The 16,232-nt window shown below is 55.1% G+C and overlaps 4 protein-coding genes across 11 annotated transcripts in view; 1 reads left to right on the top strand and 3 right to left on the bottom strand.

The window, feature by feature from the left end:
• The window catches only part of LOC141972579 (uncharacterized), a 710,276-nt gene that overhangs the window by 308,642 nt on the left and 385,402 nt on the right, over positions 1 to 16,232 (top strand). The window lies entirely within an intron of this gene.
• LOC141972595 (uncharacterized) overlaps positions 1 to 16,232 on the bottom strand; it is a 366,186-nt gene that overhangs the window by 302,668 nt on the left and 47,286 nt on the right. The window lies entirely within an intron of this gene.
• On the bottom strand, positions 5,943 to 10,295 carry LOC141972627 (killer cell lectin-like receptor subfamily B member 1B allele B). 7 transcript variants are annotated; one of them, XM_074930554.1, is made up of 7 exons: positions 10,153 to 10,289; positions 9,791 to 10,028; positions 8,442 to 8,534; positions 7,187 to 7,312; positions 6,822 to 6,976; positions 6,424 to 6,539; positions 6,060 to 6,336 (listed from the first exon to the last, which is right to left on the bottom strand). In XM_074930554.1, exons 2-7 carry the CDS (start codon positions 9,903 to 9,905, stop codon positions 6,213 to 6,215), a joined length of 729 nt encoding a protein of 242 aa, XP_074786655.1. In that variant the 5' UTR covers positions 9,906 to 10,028; positions 10,153 to 10,289; the 3' UTR covers positions 6,060 to 6,212. The 7 variants fall into 7 exon arrangements, with proteins under 7 accessions (XP_074786654.1, XP_074786658.1, XP_074786653.1 ...); XM_074930556.1 differs by having other exon boundaries at positions 8,442 to 8,531; XM_074930559.1 differs by lacking the exon at positions 7,187 to 7,312 and having other exon boundaries at positions 6,050 to 6,336; positions 8,442 to 8,531; positions 10,153 to 10,295.
• LOC141972644 (C-type lectin domain family 2 member B-like) lies at positions 11,779 to 15,891 on the bottom strand. Of its 2 annotated transcripts, none has more exons than XM_074930582.1 (6): positions 15,551 to 15,891; positions 14,356 to 14,606; positions 14,103 to 14,204; positions 13,698 to 13,867; positions 13,349 to 13,449; positions 11,779 to 13,169 (listed from the first exon to the last, which is right to left on the bottom strand). In XM_074930582.1, the coding sequence occupies exons 2-6, from the start codon at positions 14,489 to 14,491 to the stop codon at positions 13,055 to 13,057; spliced, it is 624 nt and encodes a 207-aa protein (XP_074786683.1). In that variant the 5' UTR covers positions 14,492 to 14,606; positions 15,551 to 15,891; the 3' UTR covers positions 11,779 to 13,054. The 2 variants fall into 2 exon arrangements, with proteins under 2 accessions (XP_074786683.1, XP_074786684.1); XM_074930583.1 differs by lacking the exon at positions 15,551 to 15,891 and adding an exon at positions 15,064 to 15,169 and having other exon boundaries at positions 12,922 to 13,169.

The following is a 16,232-nucleotide window of genomic DNA, read 5'->3' as shown; positions in this document are numbered from 1 at the left end:
ATTTAAAAAAAAAAAAATAAATAAAAAATAAAAAAAAAATTTAAAAATCGCTAAAATAAAATAAAAAAAAAAAAAAGCCCAAAAGCTCAGAATCCTCACTCAGAACCTCAGGGCGGTTCATCGCGGAGTTTCTTTCTCCTCGAGGTTTTCCTCGCTCTGAATTTTTGGTTTGGAAAAAAAAAAAAAAAAAAAAAACAACAACAAAAAAAACCTCCCACAGCCACGTGGTTTTGGTAAAATTCTTTTTGAGGTTTTTGACTTTTTCTTCCCGGGGCAAAATATTTAATAGATTCACGTCACCCCTTCAGAGAGGAAAATAAATTAAAAAAAAAAAAAAATTAAAATTAAAATAAAAAATAAATAATTAATAAATTATTAAAATTATTAAAATAAAATAATTAATAAAAAATAATAAAAAATAAAATAATAAAATGAAATAAAAAACCCACAGTTCTGCAGCAGCTACAAGCAGAACAACCGCATTTATCAGGAGAAAAAAAAGAAAAATAAAATTAAAAACTCAACGTATCAATGGAAACACGCTGCGGGCGCTGGTACCAACCGGTTCGTCTCACTAACAAAAAGCTATTTTTTTAAAAAAAAAAAAATATATAAAATTTAAAAAATAAAAAATATATATAAAATATATTTTTTTAAAAAAAAAAAAATATAAAATTGAGAAATATAATCAGTCGTGCAGCTGCTGCGTTCGTTTAGGAGCACAATTAACACAATTAACCACCTGCCCCATGGATCCGCCTCAGTCCGCAGCGAATATTGGGGGGGTTTTTAAATTTTTTTAAATTTTTTTTTCTCTCCAAACACTCGATTTTTGAAGAGGGTTCAACGGACGCGGCGTTTTGTCACCGTCCTCAACATCGAATTATTCCCCGCCCGGAGCGGCGGCGTTTTGGATTAAAACAGGGTGATGGAGGGAGGAGAAAAGCAACCAAGTGGGGAAAAAAAAATTTTAAAAAATAATTAAAAATAAATATAAAATTTATTAATTATTAAAATTATTAAAAATAAAAATAAAAATCAGAAAATAAAAAAAAAAAAGGAGTTTTGTGTCTCGAACTCAGCATCGAAACAGGGAAATATTGTTCATGGCCTTGCGGGGGGGGGAACGTGGGGAAGAAATGTCTGGAAAGGGCAAGTGGGAATCAAAGAGGTTTTTGTGGGGGGTGTCTCCCTCGTGGGGGGACAACGCCCGGCAAAACTGCGTGAAAAGTCAGAAATACGCAGCCTCGGTGGAAAAAAAAAAAACTAGAAAAAGCACTTTTTGGATGGAAAAACAGCACAGAAAAATGCACTTTTTGGCTAAAGAAAACCCACAGAAAAAGCAGGTTTTGGCTGAAAAAAAACACAGAAAAAAACACTTTTTGGCTGAAAAAACACCCCACAGAAAAAGCACTTTTTGGCTGAAAAAACACCACAGAAAAAGCACTTTTTGGCTGAAAAAAACCCACACAGAAAAAAGCACTTTTTGGCTGAAAAAAAAAAAAAAACCACAGAAAAAGCACTTTTGGGCTGAAAAAACAGCACAGAAAAAGCACTTTTTGGCTGAAAAACACACACAGAAAAAAGCACTTTTTGGCTGAAAAAAAAAAAACCACAGAAAAAAGCACTTTTTGGCTGAAAAACACACAGAAAAAAGCACTTTTTGGCTGAAAAAACAGCACAGAAAAAGCAGGTTTTGGCTGAAAAACACACAGAAAAAAGCACTTTTTGGCTGAAAAACACACAGAAAAAAGCACTTTTTGGCTGAAAAAACAGCACAGAAAAAAGCAGGTTTTGGCTGAAAAAAAACACAGAAAAAAACACTTTTTGGCTGAAAAAACACCCCACAGAAAAAGCACTTTTTGGCTGAAAAAAAACACACAGAAAAAAGCACTTTTTGGCTGGGAAAAACAGCACAGAAAAATGCACTTTTTGGCTGAAAAAAAACACACAGAAAAAGCACTTTTTGGCTGAAAAAAAACACACAGAAAAAGCACTTTTTGGCTGAAAAACACACACAGAAAAAAGCACTTTTTGGCTGAAAAACACACACAGAAAAAGCACTTTTTGGCTGAAAAACACACACAGAAAAAGCACTTTTTGGCTGAAAAACACACACAGAAAAATGCACTTTTTGGCTGAAAAAAAACACAGAAAAAAGCACTTTTTGGCTGGGAAAAACAGCACAGAAAAATGCACTTTTTGGCTGAAAAACACACAGAAAAAGCACTTTTTGGCTGAAAAAAAACACACAGAAAAAAGCACTTTTTGGCTGAAAAAAAACACAGAAAAAAGCACTTTTTGGCTGAAAAACACACACAGAAAAAGCACTTTTTGGCTGAAAAAAACACAGAAAAATCACTTTTTGGCTGAAAAAAACCCACACAGAAAAAGCACTTTTTGGCTGAAAAAAACCCACACAGAAAAAGCACTTTTTGGCTAAAGAAAACCCACAGAAAAAGCGCCACCTTTTGGCTGAAAAAACCCCAGAAAAATCCACCTTTGGGCTAAAAAGACAAAGCATCCACCTCTTGGCTAAAAGACACATTAAAAAAATCCACTTTTTGGCTGAAAAAAAAAAAGAACAAACAGTAAAAAAAAAAAAAAAAGCATGTTTTGGCTGAAAAAAAACCAGAAAAATCCACCTTTCGTCTAAAAAAAAAAATCCAAACTGGAAAAATCAGCACAAACCAGTGTTGACCAAGCCCCTCCCCAAGCAGACGGGATGTTTTGGGGGCGCAGCAGGAGCAAGTGGCGACGCCACCGCCCCCGATAATAATTTTTTTTTTAATTTTTTTAATTTTTTTTTTTTTTGCTCCGTTTTCTGCTCCCGAGCGACCTGCAGACGTGTCCCGCCGAGGGGTTGAGACCAGATCAAGGCGTGAGCTTCACACAGAAGCAACAAAACGAACCCGGCACGTCATCATCCAAAATTCCCAAACCCAAAATTCCCCCATTCCCTTGGATTTGACCCCCAAAAAAAAAAAAAATTTAAAAAAAAAAAAATCGCTGGAATTCAAAATTAAAAACTCAAGCCCAGACCTCCCTCACCCCGACCCAAACCGCACGACGCGCTCCTACCCCTTTTCCTCCGGATTTTCACCCCGATTCGTGCCCCGTAACTCACCGTTCGGGCCAAGGCGGGGTGTAAATATTTGAAATTTCAACAATTTCAACAATTTCAGCTCTTCCAGCCCCGTCGCTGACCAGCTCGAAGCTTTTTCAACCCACGCTGGGTGGAGGCGGGTTGAAAATTCTCCAATTTTTCTGCCCGGGTTTCTTTGAGATTCCAGCCTGGTTCTTCATTCCGCAACAGAAATAAAATGGGGATTTCCGCAGGTTTTTTTAGATTTTTTTTTTTTTTTAAATTAAAAAGAATTAAAATTTTTAAAAATATAAAATAAATAGAAGGAATCAGTGAGGGCAGAGCTTCAGGGTGGTTCTCAGAGCAGCGGCCAGATGAAAAGTTAAAAAAAAAAAAAAAAAACACACAAAAAAAAGTGCTCTACACCCAACCCCATCCAAACAGCGCGGAGATAATTAAATTATTGAAATAATTACCCCCGCAGCGGGAAGGTGGGGGCTGCTCCCGCCTTTGCTCGGTGCCAGAAGAGGGAGATGAAGGCAGACGCATCTCCCCGCCTCCAAATCTCCTCTCTCGCAGCTTTTTTTTTTTTTTTTTTGCGCCGTCTTCAAGCGACTCGCACCCACCCACTTTTTTTTTTTTTTATTATTTTTTTTTTTTAGGTTAAACCAGCCTCTTGCGTAAATTCCACGGAGCAAAACCAACCCAGCGGAGGGTGAGCATCAGCTCCAAACCACCCTCCCCAGGGGATGCTCACGGTCGGCACCTTCCCCGCGGTGACAAATCCCCTCGGATTTACCTATAAAAAAATATTTCCCACCTCCCCAGCCGGAGCTCGGGTCCTTTTCCAGACCCGAAAGCGAATGAATTTTCATTTATCGCAGCTGAGCGATGCAGCCCGGGCTCCACGGGCAGAGGGTGATGCTGATTTTTTCCTCCTCGTCGTCATAATTAGGGAGAAACTGGCAGGAAGGAGCAGGCTGGAGATCCGAGAGTAGCGTAGCCTCAAGCATCGATGGTTAAATGTTGTCCGAAAATGGGTTTTGTTGTGGTTTTCAGCAATATAGCTCAAGAAAAAGAGTGTTGGGAAGTTACGTTAAGAGGAAAAGGTGGAGGGTGGGGAAAATGTCACGTTAAGAGGAAGAAAAGGAGATGGGAAAAGTGTAAAAGTCACAATAAGGGGAAGAAAAATAGGTGGGGAAATGGAAAAGTGACGTTAAGGGGGAGAAAAGGAGGAATTGGGGGAAAAAAAAGTGACGTTAAGGGGAGAAAAGGAGGAATTGGGGAAGAAAAAGTGACATTGAGGGGAGAAAAGGAGGAATTGGGGAAAAAAAAGTAACGTTAAGGGGAGAAAAGGAGGAATTGGGAAAAAAAGTGACATTAAGGGGAAGAAAAGGAGGAATTGGGGAAAAAAAAGTGATAAGGGGGAGAAAAGGAGGAATTGGGGGAAAAAAAGTGATAAGGGGGAGAAAAGGAGGAATTGGGAAAAAAAAAGTGATAAGGGGGAGAAAAGGAGGAATTGGGGAAAAAAAAAGTGATAAGGGGAAGAAAAGGAGGAATTGGGGAAAAAAAAGTGACATTGAGGGGAAGAAAAGGAGGAATTAGGGGAAAAAAGTGATAAGGGGGAGAAAAGGAGGAATTGGGGGAAAAAAGTGACGTTAAGGGAGAGAAAAGGAGGAATTAGGGGAAAAAAGTGATAAGGGGGAGAAAAGGAGGAATTGGGGAAAAAAGTGACGTTAAGGGAGAGAAAAGGAGGAATTGGGGGAAAAAAAGTGATAAGGGGGAGAAAAGGAGGAATTGGGGAAAAAAGTGACGTTAAGGGGAGAAAAGGAGGAATTGGGGAAAATATAAACAAACTCCGTAACCCTCACAACCCAACCAGTTTTGAATTGCTCTTCGGTAACCGATGGGGGGAGAGAAAAAAAAAAAAAAAAAAAAAAAAAAAAAAAAAAGCGCGATACGAGGCAACTCCTGCGCTGGGTGACTCACTGGTACAAATTCACTCATTTGCACGGCGCTCATCTTCCTCCCAGCTCCCAGACTGGTTAAAAACCAACAGTGGAAACAGTTTGTACTGGGGGGAAATGGTGGGGTTTGCCCCCCCCCCCCCCCAGCTCCCGGGTGGCACCTCGGGGACACGCGTGTGGCTGCCCAGGGGTGTGTTTGCTCGTGCAAAACCACGTCCGGGGGCTCTCAGGAAACCCCCCCCCTAATCCTGATCCTACTTCCAGAATGTTCTGGGGGTGCCCAGGACAAGCTCAAGGTGGGTGACAAAAAAAAAAAAAAAAAAAACAAAAAAAACAAAACCACAAAACCTCCCGGCGAGGGCAGCGACGACGCGGCTGCTGCTCACGGCCCCTTCCCAGTGCTCCCAGTCCAGCCCAGTTCTGGCTGTTTTCATACCCAAGCGAGCTTTGCGGTTTGCTCCGAACCGAGGCAACTTTTTTGTTTTTTTGGAGGTTTTTCTTCTAGAGGGAGAAGTTCTTATCTCTTCCCCATCGCCCCGATGTGGCACCTGCGGCTTCGACTCGCGGCCGGCCCCGAGGGCCCCCCCGTCCCCCAGCTCCGCTCCGCAAAAATCCGGAGGTTTGGGCTGCGCGTTTGGAGGAAGTTCCCTCGCTTGGGGGATTTTTTTGAGTTCCCTCCCCACCTTTTTTTTGGGTTGTTTTGGGCGGGTTTGGAAGCTTCAGGCTCTCCCGGCTGCGCTCCCTCCTGCCAGCGCCGTCGCCTCGAGCGCACGACGCTCCCTTCCCGCCACCCTCCCTGGGGGGGGGAATTTTGCCACGTACGGGGGGGCAAAAACACCACCCGAGGATGAGGATGGGCCTGGAGGAAGAGTGAAGGGAGCAGGGAGAGGAGGGGGGGGGCAAGGCTGGCAGGGGCAGCGGGTTGGGATGGGGAAGGGGGAGCAAGGAGGGACCAGGCGCCTCGGGATGCTCCTTCCAGCCCGGCCCCGTTAATAAATTTATTTTAAAAATAATTTTATTTTTTTTTTTCAAAGAAAATCACACGAATGAGCCCGGCCCGGGTTATTAATTCATTTGTGCGGGTGGGTTCGTGGCCAAAAGCATCAGCCCCGGGTTCTGGATTCGCGCCGGGTCCGATCCTGACCTGCCCCCGGGCCAGCTCAGAGCTGGGGGGCTTCTTTTTGGCAGATCCACCTCAATACTGAGCCGCAGGTCCCGGAACCGATCCTGCCCCCCCTCAGCGCCCCACACCTTGCAGATTGATCCTCAGGGCTCGGTAAGAACCTGGGGGGGGCAGGAGGGAGCCAGTGTCACAGCACGGGGGGCCCTGGAGGTGCCCCCGACACCCCTGTCCCCCCCCAGAGCGCTCACCTGTCCGGGGCCAGGCGGGAGCCGTTCAGCCAGGTCCAGCCCTGCCCGGCGGGGGGGGCGGAGAGGCCGATCCAGAAGTAGGTGGTGGGTTTCTGGAGGGTTTGGTTGAGGAAATCCTACGGGGGGGGGAGGCGAGAGGGCAGGGGGTGTCACCCCAAAACAGGCTCCAGCCCGGCCCCGCACCGGCACGGCGGGGGTGGGGGCTCCCCCTGCACAGCCTCAGCCCTTCCCCGGGCGCCCCCAGTGCCCCCCCCGCGGCCTCAGCCCTTCCCCGGGCGCCCCCAGTCCCCCCCCTCCAACCTCAGCCCTTCCCCGGGCACCCCCAGTCCCCCCCCCTCCAACCTCAGCCCTTCCCCGGGCGCCCCCAGTGCCCCCCCCGATGCCATCGGTCCCTTCACCAGCTCCTCGAAGCCCCCCGGCACCAGCAGCTCGGCGCCCCGAGTCGCGCAGTCCTCCCGGCTCTGGTTCCAGTTTTTCTGCCCGTCGCTCACCCAGAGGCATTTGGTCCCGTAGGGCGTCCAGCGGGGGGGGCAGAACCGGCACCCCCCGCCCTCTGAAAGACAAGTGCAGCCCCCCCCGAAGGCACCTCAGCCCCCACCCCCGAGGCAGGACAAGGGTCCGAGTCCCCTTCGCTCCCCGGGGACGCCCCGAGCTCCGTGAGCTTCTCCGCTTTGGGAGGGGGGGTCCTAATTATTTTCTTTTTTAATATTTTTTTTTTAGGGGGGGGGAACCCGCCGGTGCGGCGGCGCCTCGCGGCCGTTACCTCGCAGCCCGGGCGGGCAGAGGCGTTCCCTCAGCTCCCAGCAGATCCTCTCCGGGGTGTTGCCATCTCCCACGGCCCCGCTCTCGTGTCTGCAGCTCCCCGAGTCCTCCGGCTGCTGGTGCAGAGCTGCCAGGGGGGCACGGGGCAGTGGGGGGGGGGAAAGGGCTCCCCCCGGGCACGACGCCCCCCCAGATGTGCCCGTGCAGGGCCCCGCGGGCTGGGGGGCAGCGGCTGGGCCGGCCCCCGGCCCCCGGCGAGGCTCAGAGCCCCCCCCCGCCTGCCCGTCCCCTCAGCTCCCCCCGAGCCTTGCGCTGAGCAGCTCAGGGTGGGGCTGGGGGGGGGCAGGATCGGCCTCGGGGTCCCCAACCCCAGAGCAGAGCCCGGCTCCCGGGGTGCCCAGCCCCGAGGAGACCCCAAACCTCAGGCTCCCCAGCCCGGAGCAGACTCCCAGCCCAAGATCTTCTTTTGGGGGCACAAGGTCCCCCCCCTGCCCACGCTCCCCCCCCCGCCCCGCTGCTGCTTCGCACCGACGACAGGATGTGGCCCCCCCGGCACCGGCCCCCGCGCTCCGGCGGCCGCCAACAGCCCCTGCCCGCTGGGGAGTCGCCTCCCGCCCCTCCGCTCCCCCTGCGCGGCCCGGGGGGGGCCCGACGCCGGGGTGAGGGGCTCCGTGCCCCCCCCGACGGGCACAGCGGGGCCCTTCGAAGCCCCCGCGCCCCGGCTCTCGCCCCCGGCAGGACACGGGGCTCGGGGACGCGCCAGCCCCGGCCCTTCGCTGCCCCCCCCTCCGCACCCCTGGGCCACAAGCTCGGCACATCCACCCCCGGGGGGGGCAAATCCAGCCCCGAGCACCAGATCCGCTGCCTCTGCCCCACTCTGGGGGCAGGATTCTCCCCCCGACACCCCCCGCAGGGCTGAGTCTCCCTCCCGCCTCCTCGGCGCGCTCTGGGGGGGCCTCGGATGCCACCGGCACGGTCGCACCGGGCACGAGGTGCGTTTTGGCTACGGGGGGGTGTCAAATCCTGAGCCGGCCACGGCTGAGCAGTTGCCAGCGGTTCGCAGGTTCCTCCTGCCCCCGGCTCCCAAATTCTGCCCCAAACCCCCCTCCCCACGCCCCGCCCCGACGGGCGCCCGCCAGCGCAGATCACAAAGAGATTTGCCCCCGACACCAGCCCCTGGGAAAAAACCGGGGACCCCCCCCTGCTCTTTGGGGTGCCCTTTGGTTGCCCCCGCGCCGGCCAGCGCGGCCACTCACCCAAGTAGCCCACGGCCACTCCGAGGAGGAGGGTCCCGGTCCAGCCGGCCCAGAGCGCGGGTCGGTGCCACTGGGGACAGCCCGCTGCTGCTGCTGGGGGGGAAGAGTCGTTCGGAGAAAAAACACCCCCAGGAGGATCCACAGCACCGATTCGGGCGCTTTTCTCCCCAAAAAGCCCTTCGGGGTGCTGCTGCTGCTGCTGCTGGGGGTTGTTTCGCCGCGGCCGCCCTCCTCCCCATCCCGCCGGCGCCGCGGAAAAGTCGCTCGGGTGGGTTTGACCCGGGATCGGGAATTTCCCGGGTGTCGTCAGAAAACCGAGGGGTTCCATCGAGGTTACGGGGGGGCCGGGAGGGGAGATGTGCCCGGGGCCAAGCTGCTGAGCCCGGATCAACAAAACTCCCCCCCGAATCCACCCTAAACGTCCCCAGAAAGCGCGTTTGCCCGCTCGGAGCTCAAAAAGGGGGATGTTTGGTGGAAACCCTAAATTCTTGCGAAATGAGGGGGACAGAGCAGGAATTCAACCTTTCCCTGTTTTGTTTTGTTTTGTTTTTTTTCTTTAAATTTTTTTTTCATAAGCTAAAACCCAACCCCAGAACCAGCAGGTAAAGGACACAAAGCAACGCACCCACGTGAATCCCCCCCCCGCTACAAGCACGGCGAGGACACACCAGGGTCTGGACTGGGCTTTTTGAAGACACCAGCTGCCCTCAAGCATCCCAAAACCAGCTGAATTCGGGCAGATTTGGAGCTTTTGCTGGCTGCCTGCGAGGCGATCTCTCCTTCCGCCACACCAGCACAAGGACGGGCCCTTAAGAACCAGCCCCAGCGAACGCGCTCGGTGCGGTGGCCGAGTCCTGCCCCACGAGTTTGGGAGTTTTCAGAGCTCAGCACCTCCGAAGGGGGCACGTAGGGCTTAAAAATAATCAGTAAAAAAAAAAAAAAAAAAAAAAAAAAAGCGAGGCTTGATGCTGGCGGGGCTGCAGCTGAAGCAGCGGCAGAAGGAAGGATGAGGGAGGTGGAAGCCGGGGGGCAACACCATCCCCAAGAGCAGCCGCAGGTAGAAAAGTTAATTAACCCCCCGGCAACGAGCGTTCACGTCAGCCCACTCCCGTTTTCACGCTGGGGGAATCGTGTTTAATTATAACGGGGCCCCCCCGTTTCAAAGAAACCCTCCTGCTCTTGTGACAAAGGGATCCCAAACCACCCGCAGAATCCTTTATGAGCCCACCGCAGCCTTGGCCTCTTCCCCTCCCTGCACCACGGGGAGGGTGGGAGCCTCCCCCCCAAAAAATAAAAATTAAAAAAAAATATAAAAATAATAAAACTCCCCCCAAAAGGACACTGCTTACCACCAGGCTGAGGCAGCAGACGCTGTTCCCTGCAGCGTTTCCCAGCCCTGATGCCCAAGTCTGCATAAACAATTTCCCCAGACATCGCGGGATTGGTGAGAGGAACCCCGGCCATCCCCTCGCTCCAACCACAAACCAGCTGTGAGGAAATCCGGGGTTTTTTTCTGGAAGTTTTGCAATCTCTTCTCTCCAAGCGAGAGGTCTGCAAGGAGAAGCGTGAGCCTCTGAGACCTCGAGGCTGAAAGACAAAAAAAAAAAAAAAAAAAGGTGTTTGAGGCACTGACCGGCCTAAAAACGAAACTTCGTGTCGCTTCTGCTGAATTAAACCAGGGAAAATGAGTTTGCATCAAGGGAAGTAACACCTGAGAGCATCGAGAAGCCTTTTTCCAGTCAAGGTCGAGTCGTCTTCTTCAAAGGCGCCGCACGAAATCTCCCGAACGAGCCGTTTGTAAGAAGGAAAAAAAAGCTCAAATCAACCCCCCAAAAACGCGCTTCTGCAAACAGGCGGCTCCAGACATCGCTCCCCACCGTCCCAACTGGTTCTTTTGCAAGAAAAAATTAAAGTGGTGTCACAAGAACGACTCCGCAATCTCCCGGAATATTCCTAGTAGGATCGTTAAAAATCATGACTTTTGTGAAATTGAAGAAAACCAGATCCTTTCCACCTGGTTTTTTTTTTTCCACCTATTAGCGACTTGAAAGGTGTTTTCCAGCCTCAAGCACGGCTTCTCCCCACCCAACCCTACTCCCTGTTACTGATTTTTCTGTAATCCCACTTTTTTTTTTTACTTTTCCAGCCCAGATTTGAAGCACGTGGTCGTTCCGCTGAGCCAGCCGGTGCCAAAAATGGCTCCAAAACAGAAGTTTTAGAAATGAGCCCTGCGAGGGGAAATGATAAAAAACGTACCCACAGCCAAAAAAAAAAAAACCCAAAACCAAACCCGCTCTGGTTTTAATTCATTCCTTATTTTCACATCACTTCCAAGAGAGAGTCAGCTTCTGCCTTTGGAAAGAGAAAACTCAACTAAATAACGAGCAGGAAGGGGAGAAAAGAAAAAAACACCCCAAAAAATGGAGAGACTACAGCTATAAATAGGTGAGGGTGTTGGAGAACGGCTTGCAGAGAGCAAGGCCGTGGGTCTGTGCAGGAGCTGACTGCAGCCACCTGAGGTAAACTGAGGAAACAACCCAGGGTACAGTTACGCTAACAAAGGACTGTTATGTTAACAAAGAGAGAAACTGAGGCACACAACGGCCTTGATGGTAAAAACAACCTTGGAAAAGGAGGCAGGCCAGGAGAGGGAGGATGTTGTGACATGTCTGAGATGCCACAAGGGGCTGGGACATTATAATGTAGCCCGTTACACGTATTCAATAGATGTGTGAGTGGTGTGCATGGTTATTGGGGGGTGCTTATATAAGTGTGATTTCTGTCAATAAAGCTGAAGCTTGCTCTGTCATTCACATTGAATCGGCTGCTTGCTTCCTCCGCCCGCCGCAAGAGGGGACCTTTTTTCCTTGTTTCTTTGGAAAAATTCCTCTTTTTTTTTTTTTCCCCCGTGCCCAGGCTGAGAAACCCCCACACCAGCATCTTCCCACCCCACAAAGACAAACCCCAGATCGTCACAAGAGGAGTCAGATGCTCCCAGACCTACCAAAGCATCCAAACCCGAGGTATTTAGCCCCATTTTGAAGTGGTTTCTCTGGAGACTCCCCAGAAGCACGCGGAGGGGACGACGGGACCCTCAGGCTCTGCTCGCCGTTCCCAACCTCCCCCCCAAAAGCTGGGAGGGAAAACCCCAGGAAATTTTTTTTTTTTTTTTTTAATTTTCTTTGGGAAAACCAAAGGCAGGAGGAGCTTTGCCAAACATCAAACCCTTTGCTTTAAGGGTTCAGCGATACTTTTCTGCAACTGGTCCGACCGCCCAGAGGCCAAGTGACAAAAAAAAATAAGAAACGGAGCAGCAAATGTGACGCCTGCAACCACATTCTGTTAAACTTTTTAATTTTGTGGTGACAAAAAGCACAATGCTGAGAGGATTCCTCCTCTCCACAGCCCGGGCAAGCAGGAAGGAACTGAGCAGGGTGGAGAGGCCAGATGCTCAGCTCTACAGACCAGTTTAACCCACTGATTCCAGTTCAGGCTGCACCCCAGGAAATACTGGCAGGGAGCCCATGATGTGTAGAGGCAGAACAAGAGTCAAGGAGGAGGAAAACACGAGGTTTGGTGTGGCCAGTGCAGGCAGCTGGGCGATAGCCACCTCTGGCAGCCGTCAGCGGGCTCACCGCAGCCCAGCGCGGACCCTTTCTCCGCAACAGCCCCCACCTGACCCCCCCATCTCCTTCCTCCCCACGTCGTGCTGCAAACAAAGGTCGCTCAAAGGCACTCTGGCTGTTTTTAAATCTCTTTGAGGTCTCACTGGCGAAATTTTGTCTTGGAGGGGAAGGGCAGTGGTTAGCAAGACAAAAACAGGAAACTCTAACCGGAAAACCCGTGAGCTCCCTCCATGGAAAAAAAACAAAACAAAAAAAAGGACGTCAGAAAGGGGAGCGTGCTCCTGGAGTTGGCACCCTTCACTCACCCTAGGCTGTGCCTAGTGCGGGCGATAAGAGCTCTCCCAGCTGGATCATCACCGGCAGCAGAGGCAAAGGTGGAGATGCAGCAGAGTGAGCACTAAGCAAAGGGAAAGAGAAGAATTTGAGAGAAATTAGAAAAAAAATGAGGAGAAAAGAAAGAAGGGAAGAGCCTCTCCCCGTGGCAAGTGCCTCCAGACAAGCGTTGGCCCAGCTCCGGAAGAAAAAGCCAAATAAGAAGCGAGGTAGCGCTGCCCCGACACGCTCCTCCCCCCTCCCCGCTGCCACCTGAACCCCTGACTGGGATGCCCCAGGACAGATGGACTGGGAGCACTGGGAGGGGCCGTCCCGCCCAGGCACCGCGCTCACAGGGGACACGGCGAGGTTCGGTCACCCCCATCCTGGTGGGGTCCGTCCCCAAGGCCCAGGGCTGCGGCCGGCGGCTGCGGGGGCTCCTGCAGCACCTTCCTGAGGGGGACAAGGGTTGGGGGGGCCCCGGGGAGGGGCAGGGACGGGGCTGCCGTGAGCAGGCGCCGCCCGGAACACAAGGGGCACACTTGGGAAATTACAGAGTATAATATAAGTATTAAAGATAAAATACAGTAAAAACCAGACTCAGTGCAGATCCCACAGTGGGGTGTATCCAGTAAGATTTCAGCAGCCAAGAGAAGGGCCTTTGGCCACCGCTGGTCACTGCGGAGCTGCGGGCTTGCTGCAGAGATACGGCCGTGCCTGGGAGCAGCTCGCACTCACAACAGCTTTATCGTTCAGATACACACACGGGTCGTTGCCCAGCACCGGGAACCTGCAGCAAGACGGAAAGAGGCGCCCGGCCCCCTCAGGTGACTGGTTTCCCCCGGCCCCTCCGGCAGCCGGAGGGCACAAGCGCTGCCCGCGAGGGACAGGCCCAGCAGCCGCGGCCCCAGGCCCTGCCCATCCACCGCGGGACGGTCCCCGCGCAGCCTCGGCCCCGACAGGACTCACGTCTCGGTGAAGCTGCTGCCGTCCACCCCCTCCAGCTGCCGGCCCCGTCTGCGCAGCCCAACCCAGTAATCGATGTTGTCCTTGAGGCGCCAGAGAAAGTCCTGAGAGAAGGGCAAGAGAGAAGGCGCCGGTGAGGAGCCGGGGCAGGAGCCTCGGGCCTGCTCTGCCGCAGCTCTGCTCCGCTCCTCGGGCTCCAGCCCGGCACGGGGAGACGCGCCCTGGGCTCCACGCCGCCCCCCGGGTCCCTCCCGCCGAGGGCCCGGCACAGCCCCAGCTCTGGCCCTACAAGCGCCTCTCGCCCGCCAGCGCCAGCCCGGAACCCCCCTGCGCCCCCCAGCCCCTCACTCACCAGCTCCCACGGCTCCTTGGGCACAGCCAGCGAGGCCCCGAGGGACGAGCACCGCTCCTGGCTCCGCTCCCAGCTCCCCTCCTCGGCCGAGAAGAAGTAGCAGACCCCGCGGTGCCCGACCCACTCGTGGGGACAGGCCAGCACCGGAGCCGGACACGCTCCAGGTCTCGCTGCCGGGAGGGAAGGGCAGAAGGTCAGAGGGTTCCCCTCGGCGGGGACCAGGGCCCACGGCTCCGGGGGCAGGGAAGGGGCAGCCCCGCGCTCCCCCACCAGCCTTGGCCTCGCACCCCAACGCCTGCCCCAGCCCCCAGGGGAAGGGGCCGCATCCAGCCCGGCCCCGCGGGGGCTGCGCTCCGGCCACACACAGCTCTGCGCCCAGGGGCACGGGCAGCAGCTCCTCCTTACCCCAGAGCACAGCAGCCGCCACGGCCGAAGCCACGGTCACAGCCACGAGGAACACGAGCAGCAGCACCGGGACCCGCACACCGTGGAGGGGGCGCCACTTGCCTGGAGGAGGGAGAAGCCGCTGGCAGTGAGGCCGGCGCTGGCCCGGCGCAGGCAGGACCCTCACACCCCCGCCACGAGGGACCCTCGGGGCTGACCCTGCCCCAGGGACGCTGCCCCCTCCCCATGGACACCGGGCTGGCCCCGCACTCACCCCCGAGTCTCCTCTGGGTCCTTTCCTGGGGGTCCCCAGGCAGCTCTGTGGGGGTTACCCCTCCGTCACACGGACCCAGGGTCTTCTCCAGCTCCTCATTAGTGCAGCAGAAGCAGCTCCCTTCCCCTTGGCCCATGGCGCACCGAGAAGCGGAATCTCTTTGCTTCCGAAGAGCAGGATCTTACGCCAAAGGCACCAATCCTGCTGGGAAAGGCGCTTCCCAGGCAGTTTTCCCACAGCAGATACTGATACTGTAAATGGAGGCAGCAGAGAGCAGGACAGACAGGGAGGTTAATTTCTGTTTCCTAACGCTGTCACACTTGATTTAAAATACCAGCCGTGGCCCCGCGGTGACACCCGGGCTCAGGGGGGGGATAACGCCCAGTCCTGGGCTCTCCCTGCCCGCCGCGGGGCAGCAGCGGCACCTGTGGGGACAAACGCAGCCTCGAGAGCTCAGGGTCGGGCCTCGGCCCCAGCCCAGCCAGCGCCCTCCCCACCCCTGCAGCCCCTGCCCACAGCCCCAGGGCACTCGCTGGCCGGGGGCATCCCCCTGCCCAGCCCCACCACCACCACGGGGGCCCAGGGGGGCAATGGGGGCCCGGGGTGCAAAGGGGCAGCCAGAGCCCGCCCGGCTGCCCCCAGCACAGCCCCCCCGGCCCGCAGCGAGCGGCCCAGCCCCGGCACAACCCCCGCGGGTCCCGCACGTACCCGACGGAAAGATGACGGCGGCGCCTCAGCGGAGCGGGACACGTGGAAAAAACTTAAAACGGCTCCTTAGTGACAGCCCGCCCCTACCGCCCTCCGGCCAATCAGCGCGCAAGAACGAAGACTGGCCAAGGGAACAGCCAATCGGTGCGGCGCTCTGCCCCGCCCACGCGCAAGAGGTTTGTGACCTAAACCCCGTGGAGAGCGACAGGAGTCGGTCACCGCCCCCCCGCCCTTTTGGGGCAAAAGGGGCCGGTTTTAGCCCCGAGAGGCGGCAGAATCCCCCGGTTCCGGCAGCCCGGGCTGACGCCGTTTGTCCCGGCCCGCGCGGGGCGAGCAGCCCCCGCCTGTCCCCGCTCCCTCCGGCCCTTTGGCCTCTTCCCAGGCAGCTGACAAAAGCCTCCCGCTCGCCAGCCCCCGGCCTCGGGGCTGACCCTGCCCCAGGGACGCTGCCCCCTCCCCGTGGACACCGGGCTGGCCCCGCACTCACCCCCGAGTCTCCTCTGGGTCCTTTTCTGGGGATCCTCTGGCTCCTCTGGCCGGGGGGTACCCCTCCGTCCCGGGGATCCAGGGCTGCCGCCACAGCCCCATCCTGGGAGCAGGAGCCGGTCCCTTCGTCTCGGCCGAGCGCACGCTGAGAAGCGGAATCTCCTCCCTCGCCGCCAGCAGCCCCTCGCCCGAAGGGATCGATCTGGCTGACAAAGGCTGTTCCAGGCCCGGCTCCCCCCGCGGCAGCAGCGGGAACTCGCGGGAACAAACGCCGCCTCCGGGAGCCGCGGCCCGGCCCCAGCACGAACCCCGCGGGTCCGCACCGCGAACCGAACCCAAAAGGGCGTCGGCCCAGAGCGGAGACCTCAGGCGGACTGCGTCTGTAGATAAACAGCCCCCCCCACTGCGCTGAGGCCAATCACCGCGCAAGATCGAATATTGACGGAAGAAGCACCAATCGGAGCGAAGCTCTGGCACAGCCACACCCCTGGGAGACGTGAGTGACATCACGAGCCCGGAGCCATTCCCCGGGAAAGGGTTCGACTGTTCCCAAGGCCAAGAGCCGCCCCGGGCTGGCCCGGCCGCACGGGATGTGGCGATCGCTGCGGCTTGTAGGAGGCCACGAGTCCTGCGCGGGCGGTGCGGGGCGGGGAGTGTGAGCCCGGGGCCGGCAGAGCCGCCAG

This window comes from Athene noctua, chromosome 34, assembly GCF_965140245.1.
Source record: "Athene noctua chromosome 34, bAthNoc1.hap1.1, whole genome shotgun sequence".
Classification (NCBI taxonomy): domain Eukaryota; kingdom Metazoa; phylum Chordata; class Aves; order Strigiformes; family Strigidae; genus Athene; species Athene noctua.
Note: the sequence above shows the minus strand (reverse complement) of the source record. Positions and strands in the feature narration are given on the sequence as shown.